Source organism: Pelophylax lessonae (assembly GCF_965119305.1).
Source record: "Pelophylax lessonae genome assembly, chromosome: 1".
NCBI classification, from domain to species: Eukaryota; Metazoa; Chordata; class Amphibia; order Anura; family Ranidae; genus Pelophylax; species Pelophylax lessonae.
In genome coordinates, this window is record NC_138768.1 from 849,768,584 (window position 1) to 849,793,163 (window position 24,580).

The 24,580-nt window shown below is 43.9% G+C and overlaps 1 protein-coding gene across 2 annotated transcripts in view; it reads left to right on the forward strand.

Annotated features, from left to right (window-relative positions):
* Positions 1 to 24,580, forward strand: part of SIGLEC1 (sialic acid binding Ig like lectin 1) — a 121,046-nt gene that overhangs the window by 7,101 nt on the left and 89,365 nt on the right. The window contains exons 2-3 of one of the 2 annotated variants that reach the window (XM_082243800.1): positions 16,438 to 16,496; positions 24,008 to 24,364. In XM_082243800.1, coding sequence (XP_082099926.1) covers positions 16,448 to 16,496; positions 24,008 to 24,364 — 406 coding nt within the window. In that variant the 5' untranslated portion in view covers positions 16,438 to 16,447. Of the gene's footprint in view, positions 1 to 16,437; positions 16,497 to 24,007; positions 24,365 to 24,580 lie in introns of those variants that run through there. The other variant, XM_082243801.1, reaches the window with a different exon arrangement.

The window sequence follows — 24,580 nt, forward strand, 5'->3', positions numbered from 1 at the left end:
GAGACTCTACAGTCACCGATCAAATAAACCCTCAACAACAGCGAACGTGTCCTCTCTCCTGGATAACAGGGTTCTACTTTTCGAGCAGCCCTACTAACTGAGTACACACCACGAACACCCACCGCCTGTCCTACACAACTTCTGACCTACAATAGGCATCAACTTCTTGTCCATTACCGCCAGGGGCCTGAACCACCCCGCCAAGAGGGCATCTTTGTGGAAAGAAGCAATCCTTTACAAAATCGACATTGTATGTGTGCAGGAAACGCACTTCCATCTACATCACCCTCCTAAATGCACGCATAGAAACTTTCCACATATATTTCACTCTAGTATTCCAGCCAAAAAGAGAGGAGTAATGATAGCGGTGATGGACTCGCTTGATTTCACACTCCACGACAAAATTATTGACCCTGCAGGTCGATATATAATCCTACTTTGTGATATCAACTCCACCACATTTACATTAGCGAATGTCTATGCTCCTAATACCCATCAAATTTGTTTTGTAAATTCACTCTTGAAGAAAGTGAAAAAACTCCAAAAGGGGTCACTTTTGCTCTGTGGAGACTTCATTGCGACGGTAAATCCCCAACTCGATCTATCAGCCACTACGCCAAGATGGACACCCACATTAAATACCACCTTACTAACAAAGGACCTCTATGATGTATGGCGCTGCTATCACGCCAGTGAACGAGACTATTCCTACCTTTCTGCGAGCTACGGTTCATACTCCCGCATAGACCTATTCTTGACTGACAAATGGTTGCTACAAAAAGCTCAGAAATCTACCATTTACACAATCATGTGGTCTGACCACGCTTCCATTTCTCTCATGGTTGGTGAACAACATCCCACTGACTCCTCGTTTGTGTGGAGGGCCAACTCGAAGATTTCCAGTCTCCACAGACGAAGACAATCATAGCAGAAAATCTACGTGAATATTTCTCTAACAATGAAATGTCTCTTTCTTACCAATTTACTCTGTGGAACGCCCACAAGGTGTTTATAAGAGGTGTTTTTATAAAACTTAGGGGTTTGGATAGCAGGAGAAGACGGCAGCGGCTAGATTCTATGACATCCGAAATTTCTTCCTTAGAAACTTCAAATAAACATGATCCCTCCCCCCAAAACCTCACCAAGCTATCGGAACTAAGGCAAAACCTTAGGGAATTCCTCTTGCACAAATTTGAACGCTCTTCCCAGAGATTAAAAATGCTCTATTACTCTTCGGGTAATAAGGCCTGTAAACTTTTGGCAAGGAAACTCCAAGGTCATTCTGTAAAGGCCAAGATCCCGCACATTTATCACCCTATTACCCAAAAACAAGTCTATGACCCCCAGGGCATAACCAATGCATTTAGCTCTTATTATGGGTAATTTTATAACTTAAGGGAGGATGGCTGTACTCCCCAACCTACTACGCGTGATATAGAAGAATTCCTCCAAAGTGTTAACCTTCCCAAACTGTCGATAGACCAACTTGAAGCACTTAATGCCCCATTTACGACCTCTGAAATTAACAGAACCATAGCCACTCTCCCTACCAATAAATCCCTGGGACCGGATGGGCTCACAGGGGAATAGTATCAAACATTTAGTAGTATACTGAGACCCCCTCTATAGAGAAAGTGTTTGAAGCTGCTGCGGTCTCCTCCTGTTTCCCTCCGCAAATGTTGGAGGCGCTTATAATCACATTGCCATAGCCGGGAAAGACAGCTTGTAAGCCCCCAAACATTCGTCCTATATCTCTATTGAACAATGACATTACGCCCTCCGCTTGACGGACATTATGCCAATGCTGATCCACGCAGACCAATCTGGCTTTTCAAAGGGGAGACAATCCTCTGACGCCAACAGGAGGTTGATTGATATCATCCATCTAGCAGAAAGTTCGCACATGCCTTCTCTGCTCCTGGAGCTGGACGCAAAGAAGGCGTTTGATAGGGTACACTGGGGGTATCTTAGAAAAACTTTTTCGACCTTTGGATTCTCGGGCCATATTTTATTAGCAATATTGGCATTGTATACGTCCCCCTCCGCCAAGGTATACTCCTCAGGGATGCTATCTAAGCCCTTTCACATCACTAACGGAACGAGACAGCAGGGCCGCTGATAGGGGGGGACCGCCAGCCCACACAGAGAGGGGGATTAGTGATGGACAACCAATACAGAAATCTTCCTCCAGCACCTGAATCTGATCTGTCCCTCTCCCTGCTATCAGCTTGTATCTGTTGAGAAAGAGACAGTTGTCCCTCACTAATCCCCCTCCCTTGTGTGGGCCCCCCTCCCAGCACTTATTTCTGCTCAGGAGTTTATTTGTAAATTGTAACTTTGTTTCTCTCTCTCTGTCTCTCTGATCACTGAGCTCCAACTGCCCAGCCTGTATATTTTCTCATCTCATCTTCTTTTTTATTTAACATAGTTTTTTTTTTAGATTTAGCAGGAATTATGCGAGTTATGTTATATTTGTGTCTGATAATAGTGATTTTGTTGTAATTTTAGCTAAATATATCTTTAATATTTTCTTGGGGGGGGGGCCCTGCCAGGTAGTCTGTACGGGGCCCCGCGATTTCTAACAGCAGCCCTGCGAGACAGGGGTGCCCTTTGTCACAACTGATATTTAACCTAGTAATTGAACCATTGGCTTCCCACATCAGGCAACACCCTGAAATTCATGGCTTTAGCATTGGTAATAGGAATCATTCAATCAGTCTTTTTGCAGACGATATTATTCTCATGCTAACTCGGGTGTCTGAATCCCTGGCTGCGGCAAACAGGGTTCTCCGCCATTTTAACAATGTATCTTATTACAAGGTAAATTAATCAAAATGGTTTATTCTAGACTTGGGTTTGGACACTAAAACCAGACAATCCCTCAAAGACACTTATCCGTACACTTGGAAAGACGATGGTATCCCGTATCTGGGGACGACACTTGCCAAATCCTCTGAGCACTTAGTGTAAGCCAACTATTTCCCTTGGATAGACTTGCTTAAAAATCAACTAACACGGCTTGCACAACACACATTATCTTGGTCGGGATGCCTAGCAGTGTTTAAGATGCAAATCTTACCCCAAATCTTGTACACATTTAGGACACTGCCCATCCCAGTTCCACAGTCCTTTTTCAGAATTATACAGAGCATAGTGAACAACTTCCTATGGAAAGGGAGGAAAGCCTGATGTGCTTTTGCCAAATTGATTAAACTAAGGCAAATCGGGGGATTGGGATTGACAGACATTAAAGACTATTACCTGGCCGTGATTCTAGCACAGTGTAAATATCTATACAGGAAAGGTATTCTTAAACCATTCTCAGACCTAAGTATAGACCACGCAATACCCCAGTCAGAACATTTCACCTACATACGTATGGCGTCCTTCCTACACAAAACCCATGTCACCAGATATAGAGTGCCTCACAAAATAGCCCAATATTTTAAACCAACAACAAGCTCCAAAGGGGGCATCTCCATATTCTACACTGCACTTAAAGACAAAGCAACCTTTGTCAAATCTCCCCTGTTCTTAGCGTGGGAGAAAGACCTTGATTTATTGATCACCCCCACACAATGGCAGAAATCAATCTCTACGACATATGCAGCAGCAAAGTGTGTAGGCTTATGGGAATTATCACATAAAATGATGCTACGTTGGGACCTAAAACCCTACTGCATCTCTAAATTACATGTTGACACCTCACCTAAATGCTGTTGAGGTTGAGGGCAACTTGGTAATCTCTATCACATACTATGGGAATGTAGTAAATTATCTAGACTTTGGCCAGGAATATTTTCCGTGCTATCACAGATCACTCGCTTTAGACTACCTCCAACACCAGGCCTGGGGATCTTTAATATTGGTATAGAGGACATTCCACCACCCCTCAGACTTTTCATGACCCATGTACTTTTAGCGACCAAGCTCTGCATATTTAGACTCTGGAGAACAGATAGAGTGCCTACACTAGACGAAATGATAAGTACCACTCAAATCCACCACACCTATGAAATCAGATTTGCTCACTCACCGGGCAGATTTGAGGCCCCCGAAAACCTATGACTTCCATGGACAGACTGGTACTCACAATACAAAATTGACTGTACTGCTCATCAACCCGGTTGACCTATGAATAACTTATCAACCTCCATCGAATTTCCTTAGTATCCTTGTTACTAGGTAATAACACGGTGGGTAGCCCGTCTCTCCCGACCCTTTGACACAGAGTGTTCCCTGTTGGGGTGTCTGTGGGGAGGGAGGATACCCAGTTATATTGTGTATAATTGATGATCAGATTAAGGTTCCAGTTAAGAAATGTTTCCTCTTGTGCATTATGATATGATGAGTTTACGTGTGATGACAATGCTTTCCTTACCTATTGTATTTCTGTTCCTTGTAAAAAAAAACAATAAAAACGTATTGAAATTAAAAATAAAAAGTAAAATAAATAAAGAAAAACAAATGTAACGTGCCCTGTCCCTCTGAGCTTGCACACAGAAGCGATTGGATACACTTATGTAAACAGTGTTCAAACCACACATGTGAGGTATCGCTGCGATTGTTAGAGCGAGAGCAATAGTTTTAGCACAAGTAACTCTAAACAGGTAAGCTGTAAAAAATTGTAAAGTGTCACTTATGGAGATTTTTAAGTACCAAAGTTTGTCTCCATTCCACGAGCGTGCGCACTTTTGACATGTTGGGTATCAATTTACTCGGCATAACATCATTTTTCATATTATAGTAAAAAATTGGGCTAACTTTACTGCTTTCTTATTTTTTTATTTAAAAAAGTGTATATTTAAAAAAAAAAAAATTGCGTTGATAAGACAGCTGTGCAAATACGGTGTGACATTAAGTATTGCAATGATCTCCATTTTATTCTCTAGGGTCTCTGCTAAAAAAAAAAACTATATAATGTTTGGGGGTTCTAAGTCATTTTCTAGCAAAAAATACAGATTTTAACTTGTAACAACAAATGTCAGAAATAGGCCTGGTCCCTAAGTAGTGAGGTAGATGTTAATCTCCCTGGTGGTAATCCTGAGTGTGGCTCACGGTTAATTTTCCATACCAAAAGTGGTAACCCCCGAGCCACTCTCGGGGTTACACTGTGGTATCCCTTTGTTGTCACTTACCTTGTCCCTACGATCAGGGCTTTTCTTCTCAGAGAATAGGTGCAGGAACTCAACCACGCCCCTATCACACTACCGCCTCACAGTAGGAGGGTCTTTATGGGGCATTGTTAACTACCAGTAGTGCGTTCTGCACAGATTGCAGAGATTAGGATTGCACTGCATATTCAGGGTTCAGGAGTGCCTTACATACAAAGTGCAGGGTTTAGGAGTGCGCTACGTAGAGAATGCAGAGTTCAGGGGTGAGTTATCTACAAAGTGTACAATGCATATCTCACAGGCCAGTTCACAACCCCTCCTTCCAGTAAATAGCTCTTCTTTCACCCTCAAATCCTCTTTCCCCCACCTACAGAGTATCAGAGAGAGAGGCTTCTGCAGAAGAGCAGCTACAACTTACAGTAGTGCAGAGTACAATGTTAAGTGGGGAGTGGAGGCATTAGTGCTAAGAGGGGGGGAAACGGGTTGACATTGGTGCTAAGTTACTGGGGCATTGGTGCTAAATTGGGGGGGGGGGGCAATGTGCTAATTTGGGGGAGAGGAGGAACATTGGTGATAAGTGGGGGAAGAGATTGGTGCTAAGTGGGGGGGGGGCAATTTGAGGATAAGTGGGAAAAGAGGGGAGCGATTGGTGCTAAGTGAGGAAGGGGAGGGGGGCCATTAGTGCTAAGTGGTGGGAAAGGGGGGACATTGAGGACCAGTGTGGAGAGAGAGGGCCACTGGAGTTAGGTGGGGGAGAGGGGGAACATTTGTGCTTGGGGGGGAGGGAGACATTGGTGCTAAGTGGGGGAAGAAGGGGGACATTGGTGTTAAGTGGGGGAAGATGGAGGACATTGGTGCTAAGTGAGGGAAGATGAGGGACATTGTTGCTAAGTGGAAGAAGAGGGGGGACATTGGTGCTAAGTGGGAGAAGATGGGGGATATTGGTGCTAAGAGGAAAGGTGGGGGACATTGGTGCCAAGTGGGGGAAGAGGGGGGACATTGGTGCTAAGTGGGGGGAAGATGGGGGACATTGGTGCTGTTATGTAACGGTATCAGCCAAATGATCAGACCAGTGGTAATGTGCAATTTCTACTTTACTTAACAATGAAAACCAATGTACACAGGAGATCATGTGGACAGGGGTTTGCAGTACTAAACAGCAATATGAGAAAGGGGGAAACAGGCATAAAACATATGAAAACAAGTATATTGCAGTTCTACTAATGGCCACTAGATGGCAGCAGAGTGCTCTGAGTTCAGTTTACTGATAGGATAGAGAGCTGAAGATTTCTCATGTGTTCCAAGATGATAATCGTTCATTCAGCAGACTGTGAGCTGAGGTATTTCCTGCTGGCACAGACTTCACACCGGCACTGCTAATGCTGACTTCGGTCAGGAGGCTCTGGGGGCCATAGATAGGACCACCCCACTGCTTGGACAGCTTCTCCATATGGACTGTAACAGAGTCCTCTCCAGTGACTGGGGCTTGAATAGATGCTGTGCTCTTTTGCTCACTGCTGGTGGCCCACACACATTTCTTCTTGAATGATGAATCTGCACTCAATCCCCGGCAAACACACTTTCTCCTGGATCTCATATAATATTGTCTCACCCACAATTACTTCGAGTTTAATGGCGAGTTCTACACCCAAATCAAAGGCACGGCCATGGGGGCCAATTTTGCCCCCAGTTACGCCAACTTAACTATGGGCTACTGGGAGCAGCAATACATTTGGCACAACAATCCCTTTGCTTCTCATCTCATCTTCTTTGGTCGATATATCGACGATATAGTTATCATCTGGGATGGCCCTGCCTCCCTCATACCACCATTTCTCGAACACTGCAATAACAACCAGATGGGGCTATCCTTCACATCAGTCTCAGATGCCGAAAAACTCACTTTCTTGGACCTCGAGTTATACCATCATGATAATACAATCAGTGCTCAGAATTACGTCAAACCCACCGCTGGAAATTCATACCTGCACTACAATAGCTGTCACCACCCCAGATGGATTCAGAACATACCAAAGAGCCAATATTGCCGCCTTAAACACAATTGCACTCAGTCCCAAACATATCTCCACCATGGAACACTACTCAAACAGAAATTTCTTGAAAAGGGTTATCCTGAAGAACTCATAACAAAAGCCTCTGACCACTACCTGCATGAAGATTTAAAGAAAAGTAGAGCGGAGTATACAAGGAAAATAAACAATCATCCCACCTCTGCACGATTCACTACCCAGTTTCACAGTAAATTCAAGCACATGGAACGCATTTTCCATAAACATTGGGCAATCCTAAAGGAAGACACTTACCTACGTGCAGACCTCACCGAGCGCCCCCGTTTTTCATACAGGCGTGCAAAAAACCTCAAAACTCTAATAGCACCAAGCCAGGTCCGCTCCATTAGACCAAAAACTAACTCATCACTCACCTCCTTTCTCCAAATCAAGGGAATGTACAAATGTTGTAAGACCAGGTGCTTAACATGCAAACATGTGAGACACGGTCTAAAGGAATTCACAAACAATGGAAAAACCCATCACCTCACTGACTTCTACACTTGTTCGACGGAATATGTCATCTATTGCCTCGTGTGCCCCTGCAACCTACTTTATGTAGGCCGTACAATACGGACCTTACGCAAACGCTTTGGAGAGCATCGGAACCTTGTTGAAACAGGTTCCGATAAACATAGCGTCCCCCGACACTTTACTGAGTATCATCCCAAGTGCTCCGATGGACTCAAAGTGTGGGTATTGGAAGCCATCCCTGCACACTTTCCCCCTGCTGAACGGTTCAAGCGACTGTGTACCAGAGAAAACTACTGGATTTATACCCTGGACACTCTAGCGCCAGGAGGCCTAAACGAGGGATTAGAAATCAATATCACACTCTAAAATATTGCACATATACTTGTGACACCTCATACATTCACACATCATTCCCTATCAGTGACATATATATATATATATTTTTTTTTTTTTTTTCCATCAATATATTTTTTTATATATATATATATATGTATATATATGTATATATATATATATATTTTCTTTTTTATGTGTGTATGTGTGTATATATATATGTATGTGTGTATTCTATTCTCATTTTCATTTTTATTTTTATTTTTATATTTATTTTTATTTTTAGTGTTATATTTATTTTTATTTTTATTTTATTTTTACTTTTATTTTCATGTTTATTTTTATTTTCATTTATATATTTTTATTTTTATGTTTATTTATTTATTTTTTTTTTTTCTTTACATTTATTTCTATTTTTATTTTTTCCCTCCAATACCGTTTTTTCATGTAGATGTATACACACATTACCGATCTATTTTCCCCATGGCCATGTCAGTATTGTTTTTATGGGATTTATTCTTATAAGTCCTCTTTTATGTAATACCATCATGTATTTTTATGTATTTTTATGTACTTTTATGGATTTCCTAGAGACATGTATCCCCAATTGTGTTTTTACTGAGATGACTTTCTTAGAGTCTTTTGGCTCCGCCCCCCCACAGACAGATGTCTTTGCAATTAGTCCGGCAACAGGGTATAAATTCCCTGCCCCACCTGAGACACTCCCATCGCCTGACGACGGAGCACGGATGCTCTGAACGCGTGCAACCCCTATTTTTCTCCTGCCAGGAAGTGATGTCATCAGGGATCAGAAGTCGGCAGCCGGAGCCCTGTTGTGCATGCTCCGCAGCGGCCAGTGACAACTAGCAGCCCCACAGCGGCTCGGCTATACCTCTGGAACCTCACCACCTTCTCCTATGACCACTATCCTGGAAGAGGAAGATGGATGACCCTAACAGTCTTTGTGTACCGGTCTCACCCAACCTCGGACAGTGAGTCACCAATTTTAACAGTGTTAAATAAACTTGTACTATACTAAGCTGGCGCCGCTCTCTCCTTTCTGGCCCACACACCAGACTGATCAGATGAGGACCCAGCGCCTGGGGACAGCTCACTTGCCCAGTCACTGCTGTCCCATCATGCAGGATCTCTCTGAGCACAGGAAGCTGGGCGGTGCTGGCATTTATATTCCCTGGGCGTGTCCAGGAACTCAGGGGATGCTGGGAGCCCAGAGGATTGTGGGGAATTGAGTTAAAGGGACTTGCACCTGCATCTGGATAAAGGGGCACACCACTACAGTGCTAAGTGGGGAAAGATGGGGGACATTGGTGCTAAGTGGGGGAAGAGGGAGGACATTGGTGCTAAGTGGGGGAAGAGGGGGGACATTGGTGCTAAGTGGGGGAAGAGGGGGGACATTGGTGCTAAGTGGGGGAAGAGGGGGACATTGGTGCTAAGTGGGGGAAGAAGGGGGACATTGGTGCTAAGTGGGGGAAGAGGGGGGGCATTGGTGCTAAGTGGGGGAATATGGGGGACGTTTGTACTAAGTGGGGAAGAGGGAGGACATTGGTGCTAAGTGGGGGAAGAGGGGGGACATTGGTGCTAAGTGGGGGAATATAGGGGACATTGGTGCTAAGTGGGGGAAGAGGGAGGACATTGGTGCTAAGTGGGGGAAGAGGGGGGACATTGGTGTTAAGTGGGGGAAGATGGGGGCCATTGGTGCTAAGTGGAGGAAGAGGGGGGACATTGGTGCTAAGTGGGAGGGGGGGGGGTGATGCTCTGTGTATGTGTGCAGCACAGTGCATTTGGTTTACCTGGAGTACTCCGTCAGATTGGGAAGATTTCCGCACATGTCCATTACAGGTAGAATAGAGCAGTACACCCTTCCCTTGAACAGCAGAGGAACACAGCTCTGAGCAGCATGCTGCATGAACTGGAGGCAGAACAGTGTCCCGGGACTGACAGCCAACAGGAAGCCTGGGGGGTATGCAATTCTTGTGGACAATACACATCACAGAGGATGACTAGTGACACTAGATCGCAGGGTAGGACTGGCTGTAATAGGAGATAAAAAAGGGGATGTTTGCTCATAGGAGACGGTAGTAAGTGTACTTGCTCAGAACAGCAACTGCGCTGATGAATACCCATAGCAGGGAGGGTTTTGTGCCCCCGGGGGAGGAGTGCTGTCACTTGTAAACAGAGAAGTGGGGCTTCTCTGTTTATAAGTGACAGCAGAGCAGAGGAGCGAGGGGCTAGCGCTGAAGGTAGAGAAACGCCGTTCCGCCATGTTCCGGCTGAAAAAAGCCCTGCCTACGATCCCTGCATGTCCTCCCACTGTGTCCTCTGGCCGATGCTGGCATCCATCTACTGGTTTCCTTTCCCTGAGAGAGTCAGCGGGAACGCAGGGTTTGTCAGATGTCTGTGTTTCCCACTAGAGATGTGCACGATGAAAAAATGTGTTTCGTTTTGGATTCACTCTTTATGTTAACCAGTTTGGTTCATCATCATGCGCAGTCTTTCTTTTCTGATTTTTCTTGTACAAAAATTGTACAAAAACGATACACATTAACCACTTAAGCCCCTGAGGATTTGGCTGCTCAAAGACCAGGCCCTATTTTGCGATTTGGCACTGCGTGACTTTAACGGACAATTGCGCGGTTGTACAACGCTGCACCCAAATGAAATTGACGTCCTTTTTTCCCACAAACACAGCTTTTGGTGGTATTTGATCACCTGTGCGATTTTTACTTTTTGCGCTATAAACAAAAAAAGAGCGTCAATTTTGAAAAAATAACAATATTTTTCACATTTTTTTATATGAAATTCCCCCCCAAAAAATGTAAAAAATCAAAATTTTTTAACATTTTAGGCCAATTTGTTTTCTGCTACATATTTTTGGTAAAAAAAATCGCAATGGGCGTATTTTGATTGGTTTGCGCAAAAGTTATTGCGTTTACTAACTAAGGGAAAGATTTATGTCATTTTTATTGTTTTTTTTTAACTAGTAATGACGGCGAACTGTGATTTTTTTTGCGGGACTGCGACATTGCAGCGGACAGATTGGACCCCTGACTGACATTTTTGACACTTTTGGGAATACCAGTGACAGTGCTATACATATGTACTGTTACTGTAAAAATGACACTGGCAGGGAAGGAGTTAACTTTATTAGAGATCAAGGGGTTAAGTGTGTCCCTAGGGGCGTGCTTCTAACTGTAGAGGGGCGTGGCTTTTGATGTAACCACAGAGACATACGATCCTACATAGCAGGACCGTATGATCTCTGCTGTTACACCAGGGAGAATGACAGGCGGCTTTGTTTACATTAGCTGCCTGCCTTTCTCCCTCTCCAGCGGGAGATCGCGAGTGGCCGGCGGACATCAGAGCCGCCGGTCACTCGCGCGGGGACCTCAGTGAACGAGCGGGGTGGGAGCGCGCCTCCGGTGGCGCACGCTTGCCCCCTACCGGCTCCTGGGCGAGCGACATAGTACTACATCACTTTGCCCAGGAGGGGCTGACCCCCGCAGTAACTGTCCTTGCGGCGGTCGGCAAGTGGTTAAACGAAAATTGCTCATTTTGTTCACATACGAGAAAAATTTTGGAGTTTGTCCCTTCGAGAATTTACGAAAATTCAGAATCGGCTGTAAAAGTACACACTATGCGAAAACCATTTGAGAATTCTTTGGATGAAAATGTCCGCCCGATTTTCTTATAGTGTGTACTAGCCTTTAGAATGATTTGTTTTCGGAATTAGTTTCATATATTCGTTGTTCCAAATCGATTCATATTTTTTTAGCACATTCCTAGATAGGTGCTAGAGAGTGAGTATAGCTTTTGGCTCTGTCTGCCTATCAGAGGAGCAGCAGGTCAATTTCTATATTGCTCTGTGCTTAACAGGGAGAAGGATCTGTGAGTTAGGTCTGCTCAATGTGCTCAGTGTGTGATTTATCTGGTCTGGGGAGTGTCCCCTTTGGTCCAATGGGAAGGCACATTGGACAGCGGAGGAAACCTGACCAATGGGTACACAGGTTTTGATACAGCCCCAGTGATTGGCACAGACTGGTTGTCTCTGTGCATGTGGGGTGTGGTATAAAAGCCAGGGTCTTTGGCTGGTGATCAGAGTCCCGGAGGGAGGGTGGCAGTTGCCTCCTCTTCTGCAGCATTTGGTGTATGGTCACAGGCAGTCGGACTGGTGAGCCCAGAAGGAAGCAGCTGAACCCAGAGGTCCAGGAGAGCTGCCTAGGGGGGTTGAGATACTGGAGAACCTGGAAAAATGGTATCATGAGTAGTAGTAGTGTCTATGGGCCTGACCAGTAAGGGGGGCCACCCCGCAGTAGAGTAGTCAGAGGATGGGTGTCAGCTGGTGTATAGAAAGGACGTACTAGGCGAGTACCCTGAAGATAAGTGCTAAGCAAGTGTCTATTCAGGAACCTCAGATTCATCTAGTGGCAAGGTAAAACTGCGGCCTTGCCGCATCCTCAGATAGAAGTCCTCAACATTGTGAATGGTTCATGTTCTGGAGTATCCCACTCATCCCTTCTCCTATCCCTATATTATAAAAAAAACAACAAAACAACAACCCCTAGACCCCTGTTCATTGACTAAGCCAGAGAGTAAAGTGTTAAGATTCCGCATGCAGTTGCTAACAGTAACCCAGAGGGACCCAAAAAGGTGAGAAATCCAGCAGCCCGCAAGGGGGCTGTGCTACATTTTCAGAAGGTATTTTGGAACATTTGGATTTGTTTGTTCTGTATGGTATTTCAGATACTTCATACATTAAAGTGATATTAAAACTTCAGATTTTTTTACATTAAAGAGTAACAAAACTTTTGTTGAGAAAAAAACATTCCCCTCTGGGTGATCTCTGTACATTACAAGGATTATAACAACCTTTGTTGCAGATTCCTACCTTTTGGTATTCTGAAGAAATCCCTCTGTGTTGCTCTGTGCCCCTAAGGCCCCTTTACACTTACGGACCGTTCGTCCGTTTTTCATCCATCTGTCAACGGACGAAAAATGGACATCAATGCATTCCTATGAAAAGACGGATGTGAATGGATCATCATTCATTTACATTTGTTTTCATCGGCTTCCGTCAACATCAGTTTTTTTGAACGGATGATGCTTTTTCATCCGTTAAAAAACCGGTATCGGATGGAAAACGGATGAAAAACGGGTTAAAAGCTGATGCTGACTGAAAAAAACTGATGACAAATAAACATGACTGAACTGATGAAATAAACGGTATGTGTGAAAGGGGCCTAAGGGAAAATTAATCTAATGGGAGTGGTTTCATAATTATCAATCAGCTGTGCACCTGCAGAGCACTAATGAGGAAAGCTGCTAGGCCTGCATCCCTTTAGACATGTTCCTATTGGGAGTATCTCACCAAAAATAACATTGCCAGAAATCTGACTTGTATCTTAGGCAGTCTTCTGGGAAAATTGGTGAGCCAATCACACAAGCAGGAAATGATGTTTCTGGGGGTGTGGTCAGTATACATTCTGTATACAGAACACCTCCAGGTAGCCATATTGCATTGTATTTTCAGAAAATTACAGTGGCTGCAGATTGAAAAGGAAAGGTAATTTTTAATAACAGTCAATTACAATATGATCTGTGTCACAATTGTATACGCTTTATTCTTTTTTCTTTATTTACTTTTATTTTTACCCACAAAAGTGGAGTTACCCTTTAAAATAATAAACATGTCATACTTACCTGCTCTGTGCAGTGGTTTTGCACAGGGCAGCCCTGATCCTGCTCTCCTGGCCCCTCCCTCCTCCCGAGTTCATTATCAGTGGAGAAAGGCCCAACTATATTGGTGGACATTGAGAGAAGGGCCCCTTTACACTGGTGCTTTGTAGGAAGAATTCCCCTTAAAGGTCAATGGTTACTTGCTAATTTTTCAAGGGGCCCCTAAAAACCTCTGGAGGCACTGTAGTTGAGAAAGGTTGCTCTAAAGTCATGAGATGAGACAAATTTACTAAAAGCAAATAGACTGTGCACTTTGTAAGCGCAGTTCCTCCCAAGCTTAGTAAATGAGGTGAAGCTTCACCTTGCAAAAAATACCCAATCACATGCAAGGAAAATAAAAAAAAAACATCCTTTTTGCTTGCACACAATTGGATGATGGAAGTCCGCAGAGCTTCCCATCATTTACTAAGCTCTGAAGCAACTGCACTTGTGATTATCTGCTCTGTGATTATCCGGCCGGCTTTCCTCTTCCTCTCCTCTCTCTCTTCCCCTGGGCGATTGCTGGGAGAACGGCTCCCGAGGCAGCCCCACGCTCACCCTCAATCATTTTCCACTCGCAAAATGCGAGCAGGCGGTGGGAAAATTTGAGGGCTGTAATAATATATATTTAATATATATAATACATCAATAAATGTATTTTATACATACAAGCATTGTAAATGTAAATACCTGGATGTGACCTAGCATAAGCCTCTTGCAATCCCTGTACAGCATGGCTGGAGTGGTAGAGGAAGAGGCAATACAGGGAGTAAATCATTTCATGTGTTGACAATAGGCATGCTGATAGGAGGAGTGTGACAGAGAGATGAGCTCATCACTGGACTGTTTCTCCTTTCACTATCCAATCACAGGCTCGGGGTGACCTGGACTCAGAGGAAGTGGGTTAAAGTGGAGTTCCACCCATTTTAGTAACTTTAGATGTATGTAATCCCCTTTAAAACTACTTTTACCAAAGGAAACTTTTTTTTTTTGCTAGGAAATACCTTATTTTCTTCTTTATTCATCCTCTCCTCACTTCCGGGTCCAGCCGCCAATCGGCGATTACGTCATTCGGCGATTGCAAAGGCTGCTGGGATGTATCTCATGGGATGAAATCTCGCATTATTACACAGGTGTCCTGAGCTGTACTGTATGTATTGGATTAAGTCCGTGCTCTGCCCCGCCTCCTCTCAGTGAGCTCTACGGGATATAATGCTTTCAGTCCTCGCTCACTGAGAGGAGGCGGGGCGGAGCACGGACTCAATCCAATACATCTGAGTACAGCTCCCTGAGAGGAGGCGGGGCGGAGGCGGGGCGAAGCATGGCCTCAATCCAATACATACTAGTACAGCTCAGGACTCCTGTGTAATAATGCGAGATTTCATCCCAAGAGATACAGCAGCCCTTGCGAATCGCCGAATGACGTAATCGCTGATCGGCGGCCGGACCCGGAAGTGAGGAGAGGATGAACAAAGAAGAAAAGAAGGTATTTCCTAGCAAAAAAAAAAAGTTTCCATTGGTAAAAGTAGTTTTAACCGCTTGCCGACCGCCGCACGACTATTTAGTCAGCCCCTCACAGGCATCCTGTGAGGCTCTAGGGAGCGAGCGAGCGAGCGCCGCCGTTACACCGATGTCCGCCGGGCACTCGCGATCTTCCGTTACACCGGAAGAAAGGCAGGCGGCTAATGTAAACAAAGTCGCCTGTCATTCTTCCCTGTTTAAGAATGGAGATCACACGGTTCTACTATGTAGGACCCTTGATCTCTGTTCTTACACATGTAGCCACAGCCAATCACAGTTAGAAACACGCCCCTAGGGACACACTTAACCCCTCCCTCTCCAATAAAGTTAACTCCTTCACTGCCAGTGTAATTTTTACAGTAACAGTGCATATGTATAGCACTGATTACTGCAGTAATGTCACTGGTAACCCCAAAAGTGTCAAAAATGTCAGTCAAGGGTTCGATCTGTCCGCTGCAATGTCGCAGTCCCGCAATAAAAATTTCAGATCGCCGCCATTACTCGTTAAAAAAAAAAAACAACAAAAATGACAAAAATCTTTCCCTTAGTTAGTAAATGCAATAACTTTTGCGCAAACCAATCAAAATACGCTTTTTGCGTTTTTTTTTAGCAAACATATGTAGCATAAAACAAATTGGCCTAAAATGTTAAAAAATTTAGATTTTTACATTTTTTTGGGGGGGAATTTCATATAAAAAAAATTTGAAAAATATTGTTATTTTTTCAAAATTGACGCTCTTTTTTTGTTTATAGCGCATGATCAAAAAATCGCACAGGTGATCAAACACCACCAAAAGAAAGCTCTGTTTGTGGGAAAAAAAGGAAGTCAAATTCGTTTAGGTACAGCGTCGCACGACCGCGCAATTGTCTGTTAAAGTCACGCAGTGCCAAATCACAAAATAGTCCCTGGTCAGGAAGGGGGTAAAATCTTTCGGGGCTTAAGTGGTTAAAGGGGATTACATACATCTATGTAATCCAAGTTATTAAAATGGGTGGAACTCCACTTTAAATAAAGCTGGCTATCAGACTGAGGACATCTAGTGGCAGGAAAAAAAATCAATGTAGAGGAGAATCACTAGATTAAAGATAAATATTGCCGCAATCTGTTATTTTATCTATCATTGGGCTATTCATTTTTATCTTGTTATCTGGTTCTGCTTTGAATTACCAAAACTTTTCTTTCTTACCCACAGAAACAAAAAAATGAAAATGCTGCTGAAGTGTCTTCTGTTGGCTCTGTTCTGTATTGCAGGTACAGTATGTTACATAAAAGAGGGAGAAAAATAAGAGCTATCTTGAGAGTGCCAACATCCTGTTTCGTCAGAAAAAACGAGAAAACAGGTGTTCACATGGAATTGCTGTCATTTGTGTGGACTTTCAGGGCACAACATGAGACATATATCAACTATATATATATTTGCATAAATTGAAAATTATTGAATATTCCTTAAAAATATACCTCAATAAAATGATAAGACTGGCCCCATTAGGAGCTCAGCTCATAAACGGGAGATCAACATCTCCTAGCAATCTATGTCATGCACATCATACATACTGTATATAAGAATTGGATTGATACATATCAAAAATATGCAGATCTAGAGTTCTCATCTGTTCACTGGTTAACGTGTTTCGCACAAAGCTTCTTTAGGACCGTGAAGATATACAGACAATTTTCTCCTAAAATAAACAGATTTAGTATTAGAATCTCATTAACAATGAGATTACTAATGAGATTCTAATACTTACATAGTAACATAGTAGTTGAGGTTGAATAAAGACCATAGTTCATCCAGTTCAACCTGTGTAGGTGTGTGTGGACGTATTAATTTCCCATACCCCTGAATGTTTTGATCCCTGAGATGTACGTCCAAGAGTCTTTTAAAAGTAGCCATACTCCCTGCAGTTACCATCATTTGTGGAAGAGAGTTCCACAATCTTATTGCCCTTACTGTAAAAAACCCCCTGCGTAGCCTGAGGTTAAAACGTTTCTCCTCTAATCGCATTGTATGGCCTCGTGTCCTCTTACACTCCTTGCGACTGAATAGTTTTTGTTTCTATACTGAAATCACCATTTAGATATTTGTAAATTGCTATCATGTCCCCTCTCAGGTGTCTCTTCTCTTGGGAAAATAAATTGAGCAGTTGTAGTCGCTCCCCATAATTTAGGTCCTCCAATCCCCTAATTAGTTTAGATGCCCTTCTTTGGACTCTTTCCAGCTCCAACACATCCCTTCTGAGGACTGGCTACCAGAACTGGACAGAATATTCCAGATGGGGTCCGACCAGAGTTTTATAAAGTGGAAGGATTATAGTTCTATCTCTGGAATACATCCCCCTCCTTATGCATGCTAATATTCTGCCGGCTTTGGCAGCTGCCGCTTGACATTGCATGCTATTGCTTAATCTATCTCCTACTAAGACTCCCAGATCTTTCTCCTTTCTTGATTCCCCCAGAGCCCCCCCCCCCCCAAGCATATTTTGCGTTTATGTTTTTAATCCCCAAGTGCAATACCTTACACTTCTCCACAATAAACCTCATTTGCTATGTAGTTGTCAACTCTGTTATTTTGTCCAGGTCATTCTGTAGGATTTCTACATCAAAATCTTTTTAGTTCAAGAGAAAATTGTCTGTACATCTTCTCGGTCCTGAAGAAGCTTTGTGCGAAACACGTTGACCAGTGAACAGACGAGAACTCTAGATCTGCATATTTTTGATATGTATCAATCCAATTCTTATATATGTATGAGGTACATGACATAGATTGCTAGGAGATGTTGATCTCCCATGTATGAGCTGAGCTCCCTAATGGGGCCAGTCTCTTCTTTTTATTGAGATATGTTTTTAAGCAATATTCAATAAATTTCATTTTATGCAAATATATATAATTGATATATGTCTCATGTTGTGCCATTAAAGTCCACACAAATGACAGCGGATCCACGTGGACACCTGTTTTCTCATTTTTTTTTCTATGTTACATTAAAAATTAGTTTTTTATTAATCTGTACCATTAGAACCCCCTAATTCCCAATTCCCCCTAAGATGATTTACCTGTCTGATGGAGGAGAGCTGTGTGTTTTGCTCAACTATGTGTTATAAAATCTGTTATGAAATGGAATTACATGTCAGGGTTGCCAGCTTTCCAGAAGTTTATGAATGGTTAGAAAAAAGAAAAAAACGAAGGCCTCATTTACAGTTGGTAAAAACATGCAGTTGGGACGCACTTTTACTGCCCCTCAACTGCTCATCCTTAAAGTGATTGTAAATCCTCACCTTGTAAAACAACCCATTCAGTTTAAAAAAGAAATGAAAGGCAGAACATTTTTATATAGATAGAGGACATCTAGTGGCAAGAATCAGTAAAACCTTGCCCACACACACTGGAATTGATTTACTAAAGGCAAATAGACTGTGCCCTCTGCAAAGTGCAGTTGCTCAAGAGGTTAGTAAATGAGTAAAAGCTCTGCTGACTTCCATCATCCAATCATATGCAAGCAAAAACGCTGTTCTTAGTTGGAGGCTCTATTCACACGGAAAAAACACTCAGATGAGCGGTTACATGCGAACAGCCATAGGGGTTGATATATTAAAGGCATATAGACTGTGCACTTTGCAAATTGCAGTTGCTCCAGAGCTTAGTAAATGAGGTAAAGCTTAACTTCGCAAAAAAATACCAAATTACATGCAAGGACAGGAAAAAAAAAACAGGATTTTTTCTTGCACATGATTGGATGATGAAAGTCAACAGAGCTTCTGCTCATCTACTAAGCTCTGGAGCAATTGCACTTTGCAAAGCTCACAGTCTCAGGCATCCCAACCTGCAAAAACTCATTTCAGGGAGGTGGCAAACTCATTTCAGGGAGGTGGCACTCCGCGCCGCCACAATCCCCCCCCCCCCCCCCCTCCCTGCGCCCTTCCCGCGCTGCCGCGCCTCACCTCCCCGCGCTAATTTAACACAACTAGAGGATGATCAAATAAAATGGAATTCGTATACAGAGGTTTACTTTTTCTGAGAGATATTAAAGGAACACTCTAACCACCATGACCACTTCAGTGATTTGAAGTGGTGGTGGTGGTAGGAGTCAGAAACACTGCACATGCTTGGATATTTACAGTTATGTGCTGGGGGATAGTTGCACCCCGAGCACATATGACTTAGGCAGCCATAAAATGTCATGTCCTCATTCATACATGTATGAGCAAGGACATGACATATTATGACAAAACACAACTAGTTATTAAAAACCATTCTGCAACAATTTACACACGCTGATGCACATACCTTTCTACTTATTTTGCAGACTGCTGGAGGTTACTGCTGGCGGTTACTGCTGGCAGGTAGTGCTGGGGGGTAATGCTGGTGGGTAGTGTTGGCGGGTAATGCTGGTGGGTACTGCTGGTGGGTAGTGCTGGTGGGTACTGCTGTCTGGTAATGCTGGCGGTTACTGCTGGCGGTTAGTGTTGGTGGGTAATGCTGGTGGGTACTTCTGGCGGTTACTGCTGTCTGGTAATGCTGGTGGGTACTTCTGGCGGTTACTGCTGGCTGGTAATGCTGGTGGGTACTTCTGGAGTTTACTGCTGGCTGGTAATGCTGGTGGGTACTTCTGGAGTTTACTGCTGGCTGGTAATGCTGGTGGTTACTGCTGGCGGGTAATGCTGGTCATGCGGGTACTGTTGGTCATGACGTCAGGTACTGCTGGAGGAAGCAGCGGCTGCAGTAGAGAGCAGAGCCGCTGCTTCCTGTATGGCTCCTGTGACAGATGGAGTGCATTTAATTTCATATCACTCCGCCTGGTACAGAGCCGGAACTATACAGGAAGCAACAGCTCTGTCACTGACTGCAGACATCCTAAGTCTCCTGCAACAGCCGGAAGATTGCACGGTGTCCGTGAGCTGCCGGCCAAAGGCGGGAGACTCCGGCAAGTCATTGGAGACTTGGGATGTCTGCAGTCTATATGTCTTTAGTAAATCAACCCCTATGGCTGTTCACATGTAACCGCTCATCTGAGTGTTTTTTTCCGTCTCCAACTATTCCTGGACTCAGCATGTTGGTGTTTCTGCAGAGGTTTGGCCTAACACAAACACACTATGAGGGTCTGACACCTGCTGTGCCTGGATGGGGCTGGGCAGTGCACTAAGCAGTGCTTCTGTTTAGGGCAGTATACGCCCAGGAAAGCTAGCGGTTTGCAATCTGTGCGTTCTTCCCTGGGCGCATACTGCCTTAAATGTAAGCACTGCTTGATGCACCATCCAGCTCCGTCCAGCAGCAGCAGCTGCCAGCCTCTCATAGAGTTTGATAGGCTTCTGGCAACTGTTCTTGACAGTGCACCTGTGCCCTCCACCTGCACCCAAACCCCAGGGTCTCATGTACCCGGGCTGAACATCCAATGTGCAGGAGGCCCACATGGATTCACTCTTTTTTTGTCTTTGAGACCTCTCCCACTGGGACTGACAGTAAGAGGAAATCTTAAAGTTTGAGTTTTCACTAGAACAGGACTACAGGGAAAATCTTCCATTTTTGTTCTGATAAAAGCTGTCTAAGAGGGCATTTCCCTAGTTTTAAGAGATTTCCTTAAACTTCAACTCTGGGCAAAAAAAAAAAGTTTTCCCATGCAGTGGGGCTGTCAACTGCTTGTTTTTTACAGGGGAGAGGAGAAAGCTGTATACTCACCCAATCCTCTGCTCCACCCGAAAAGGAAGCTGCCCCGTGATCCCGCAGTGAACTGTTCCTGATGTCCTTATGTCCAGAGCAGGTCTATGGGCTTGATGATATCAGGAATATTCCACCACACAAGACAACTAGACTGCGGAGGGGGGGGCAGGACCCACAGGGACCGGTCTTGTGCGGGGGGATCAGAGGATTAGGTAGGTATATCTCTTTTCTCCAATACCCTAGACCAGTGATGGTGAACCTTGGCACCCCAGATGTTTTGGAACTACATTTTCAATGATGCACATGCACTCTTCAGTGTAGTTGAGCATCATAGGAAATGTAGTTCCAAAACATCTGGGGTGCCAAGGTTCGCCATCACTGCACTAGACAAACATAAGCAGTTGACCCATGAAGTGCGGGCAAACTTTTTGCCCAGGGTTGGGCTTTAAAGGGAAAAGGAGTTTTTAAAAAAATCATAAAATGGAGAATTACGATCCTCTTTAAGTTTACTTTAGATAGATTCCCTTTAATTCTTGTTGACTAAAGAAGGGAAACTAAAGAGAATCCCTCTAGTGGGAGACAGCAAAAACTATTTTCGGGGACGTGAAGAGGAACTTCATATCCCCTTTATGTTTTTTTTTTCTCCCCTTCTTATCTGTACCACTGCTTGTCCCTAAAAAGCATATTGACATGCCCAGCAAATCTAGAATTGTCTGGGGAAACCTGCCCCTCTGCTGCTGCACATTGGATTCCATTCCACCATCTTCTATTATGATGTCATCAGGGGGCAGTGTGTCTCTTCTGGGTTCTTGCACATGGCCCCCTGATGATGCACCGCTGCATTTGCAGTGTGCCTGAGATTGTGCAACGCATGTTCAGCTTGTTGGGCGTTGCCCCAAAGGCCTCCTAGGATGGGTGACATGAGTACTTCAAGGAGGTTTCAGGAAAGGGGACGTTATCCTTGCCTAGGCTAGAAACCGGGAAGTGGAAAAATAAATAATTTCTGATTGTGAGGGGGGGAAGGAAAATTATTTAAATTAGCTAAAAAATGTGAAGGTTTTCTTTAACCACTTAAGCCCCGGAAGATTTTACCCCCTTCCTGACCAGGGCCTATTTTGCGATTCGGCACTGCGTGACTTTAACGGACAATTGCGCGGTCGTGCGATGCTGTACCTAAACGAAATTGACGTTCGTTTTTTCCCACAAACAGAGCTTTCTTTTGGTGGTATTTGATCACCTGTGCGATTTTTTGATCATGCGCTATAAACAAAAAAGTGCGACAATTTTGCAAAAATAACAATATTTTTCACATTTTTTTTATATGAAATTCCCCCAAAAAAATGTAAAAATCCAAATTTTTTAACATTTTAGGCTAATTTGTTTTCTGCTACATATGTTTGGTAAAAAAAATTGCAAAACGCGTATTTTGATTGGTTTGCGCAAAAGTTATTGCGTTTACTAACTAAGAGAAAGATTTATGTCATTTTTATTGTTTTTTTTAACGAGTAATGGCGGCGATCTGCGTTTTTTTTTGCGGGACTGCGGCATTGTGGCGCACAGATCGGGCCCTTGACTGACATTTTTGACACTTTTGGGGGTGCCATAGAAACATAGAAACATAGACATACCAGTGACATTACTGCAGTAACCAGTGCTATACATATGCACTGTTACTGTAAAAATGACACTGGGAGGGAAGGGGTTAACTTTATTGGAGAGGGAGGGGTTAAGTTTGTCCCTAGGGGCGTGATTCTAACTGTCATTGGATGTGGCTCTGTGTGTAAAAGCACAGATCAACGGTCCTACATAGCAGGACCGTATGATCTGTGCTTTACACAGGGAAGAATGACAGGCGGCTTTGTTTACATTAGCCGCCTGCTTTTCTCCCTCTCCACCCGACGATCGCGAGTGACTGGCGGACATCGGGTCTGCCGGTCACACGCACGGGCTTCCTAGTGAACGAGCGGGGGCGGGAGCGCGCCCCCGGCGGCACGCGCTCACCCTCTATTGGCTCCCAGGCTAGTGACGCACCGGTACGTCACTTTGCCTGGGAGGGGCTGACCGCCGCCGTATATAGTCGGGCGGCGGTCGGCAAGTGGTTAAACTGTTCCATACTTTACCCAAATGAAAAAAAAACAAACATTTTGACCCTAAAGGAAATCGAAGCTGATCCCTTTCTAAAAATACTTGGTTGCCATGTTATTATAGTGGAATATATGCTTTCTGAATCACTGATCCGGAACACATGTCCTGGGGTAGAGGGGGTTGTCCCGAACTGACAGCAAGGAATATTAGCTGAAAACATACGCTGTCAGCAGATATCACTTTCCTACACATTAGTTAATCCAGCACCACCTAGAGAATCCTTGCTGTTTCTACTTTTCCTTTTAATGAAGAACATTCCAGCCCCCTGCCCTTACCCTAGATTGCATGTTTCCTCTAGACCAGGGGTCTCCAAACTTTCTGAACAAAGGGCAAGTTTACTGTCCTTCAGACCATAGGAGGGCCGGACTGTAGCCAGTGGGAGTAGAAAAGATCCCGACGTCAGTGGGAAAAATAATGCCCCATTGTTTATTTAAGTGAGAGCAATTGCACACCTTTATTGGTGTAAGTGGGAGGAATTGTGCCCCATCGTTAATGTAATTGGGCTGCATCGTTGGTGTCATTGGGAGGAATTGTGCTCCATCATTTAAAGTCATTGGGCCCAATTGTTGGTGTCATTGGGAGGAATTGTGCTCCATCATTTAAAGTCATTGGGCCCAATTGTTTGAGTCATTGGGAGGAATTGTACCCACCTCATTGGTGTCAGTGGGGGGAATTATGCCACATTGCTGGTATCAGTGGATGAAATAATGCCCAAAGGGCTGGATAAAAGCAATCAATGGGTCATATCTTATCCCAGGATGCAGCTTGGAGACCACTGCTCTATACATTCTATAATAACTGTAATACCACTAGTCCTATAGAAACAAGTAGAGTCCTCACTACACAACACATTATATCAAAATATAAAATATAAAAGGCCAAATTCCCCTTCAAAGATAAGCTGAATATTTGGTGTGCATGAAGCCTCAGCTGTGATTTTCTGTCTTCTATCTGCTTTCAGGGATTTATTCTGAATGGCATGTGAATTGCCCTGCGAAAATGAATAGCGTCCCAGGTTCATGTGTCTACATCCCATGCACTTTTGACTTCCCTGGCAGTGTCAGTTCTGAGAAAGGCATTGATAAGATCTGGTACAAAGATGCTGATAGCAGTCGAAAGATAGTCTACCATCCGAGAGATCCACCCGCCACCGAGTTTGTTGAACGGGTGGAATTCTTGGGAGACTCTTCAATGAAAAACTGCACCGTCCTCATGAAAAACATCCAGAAAAATGATCTGGGAACCTACCAATTCAGATTTGAGATCGTAGATGCGGATAAATGGACAGACAAGACAGGAGTCAGACTTGAAGTGACTGGTAAGTTTAAGCAGGGCATCGTCTTCTACTTTTAATGAATTAAAGGAACACTTCATAATAGGGTACAATAAGATGGCACACATCAAAAAACCTTTTATGGGAGAATACACGGACGGTGTCATTGCTGAGCTCTTCTCCTATAACTCAGTCACTTGTTTATTCTGCATACTTATTCCAAGCCAGGATCTCAGAAGGTTCTGAATCTATTAAGTCAGC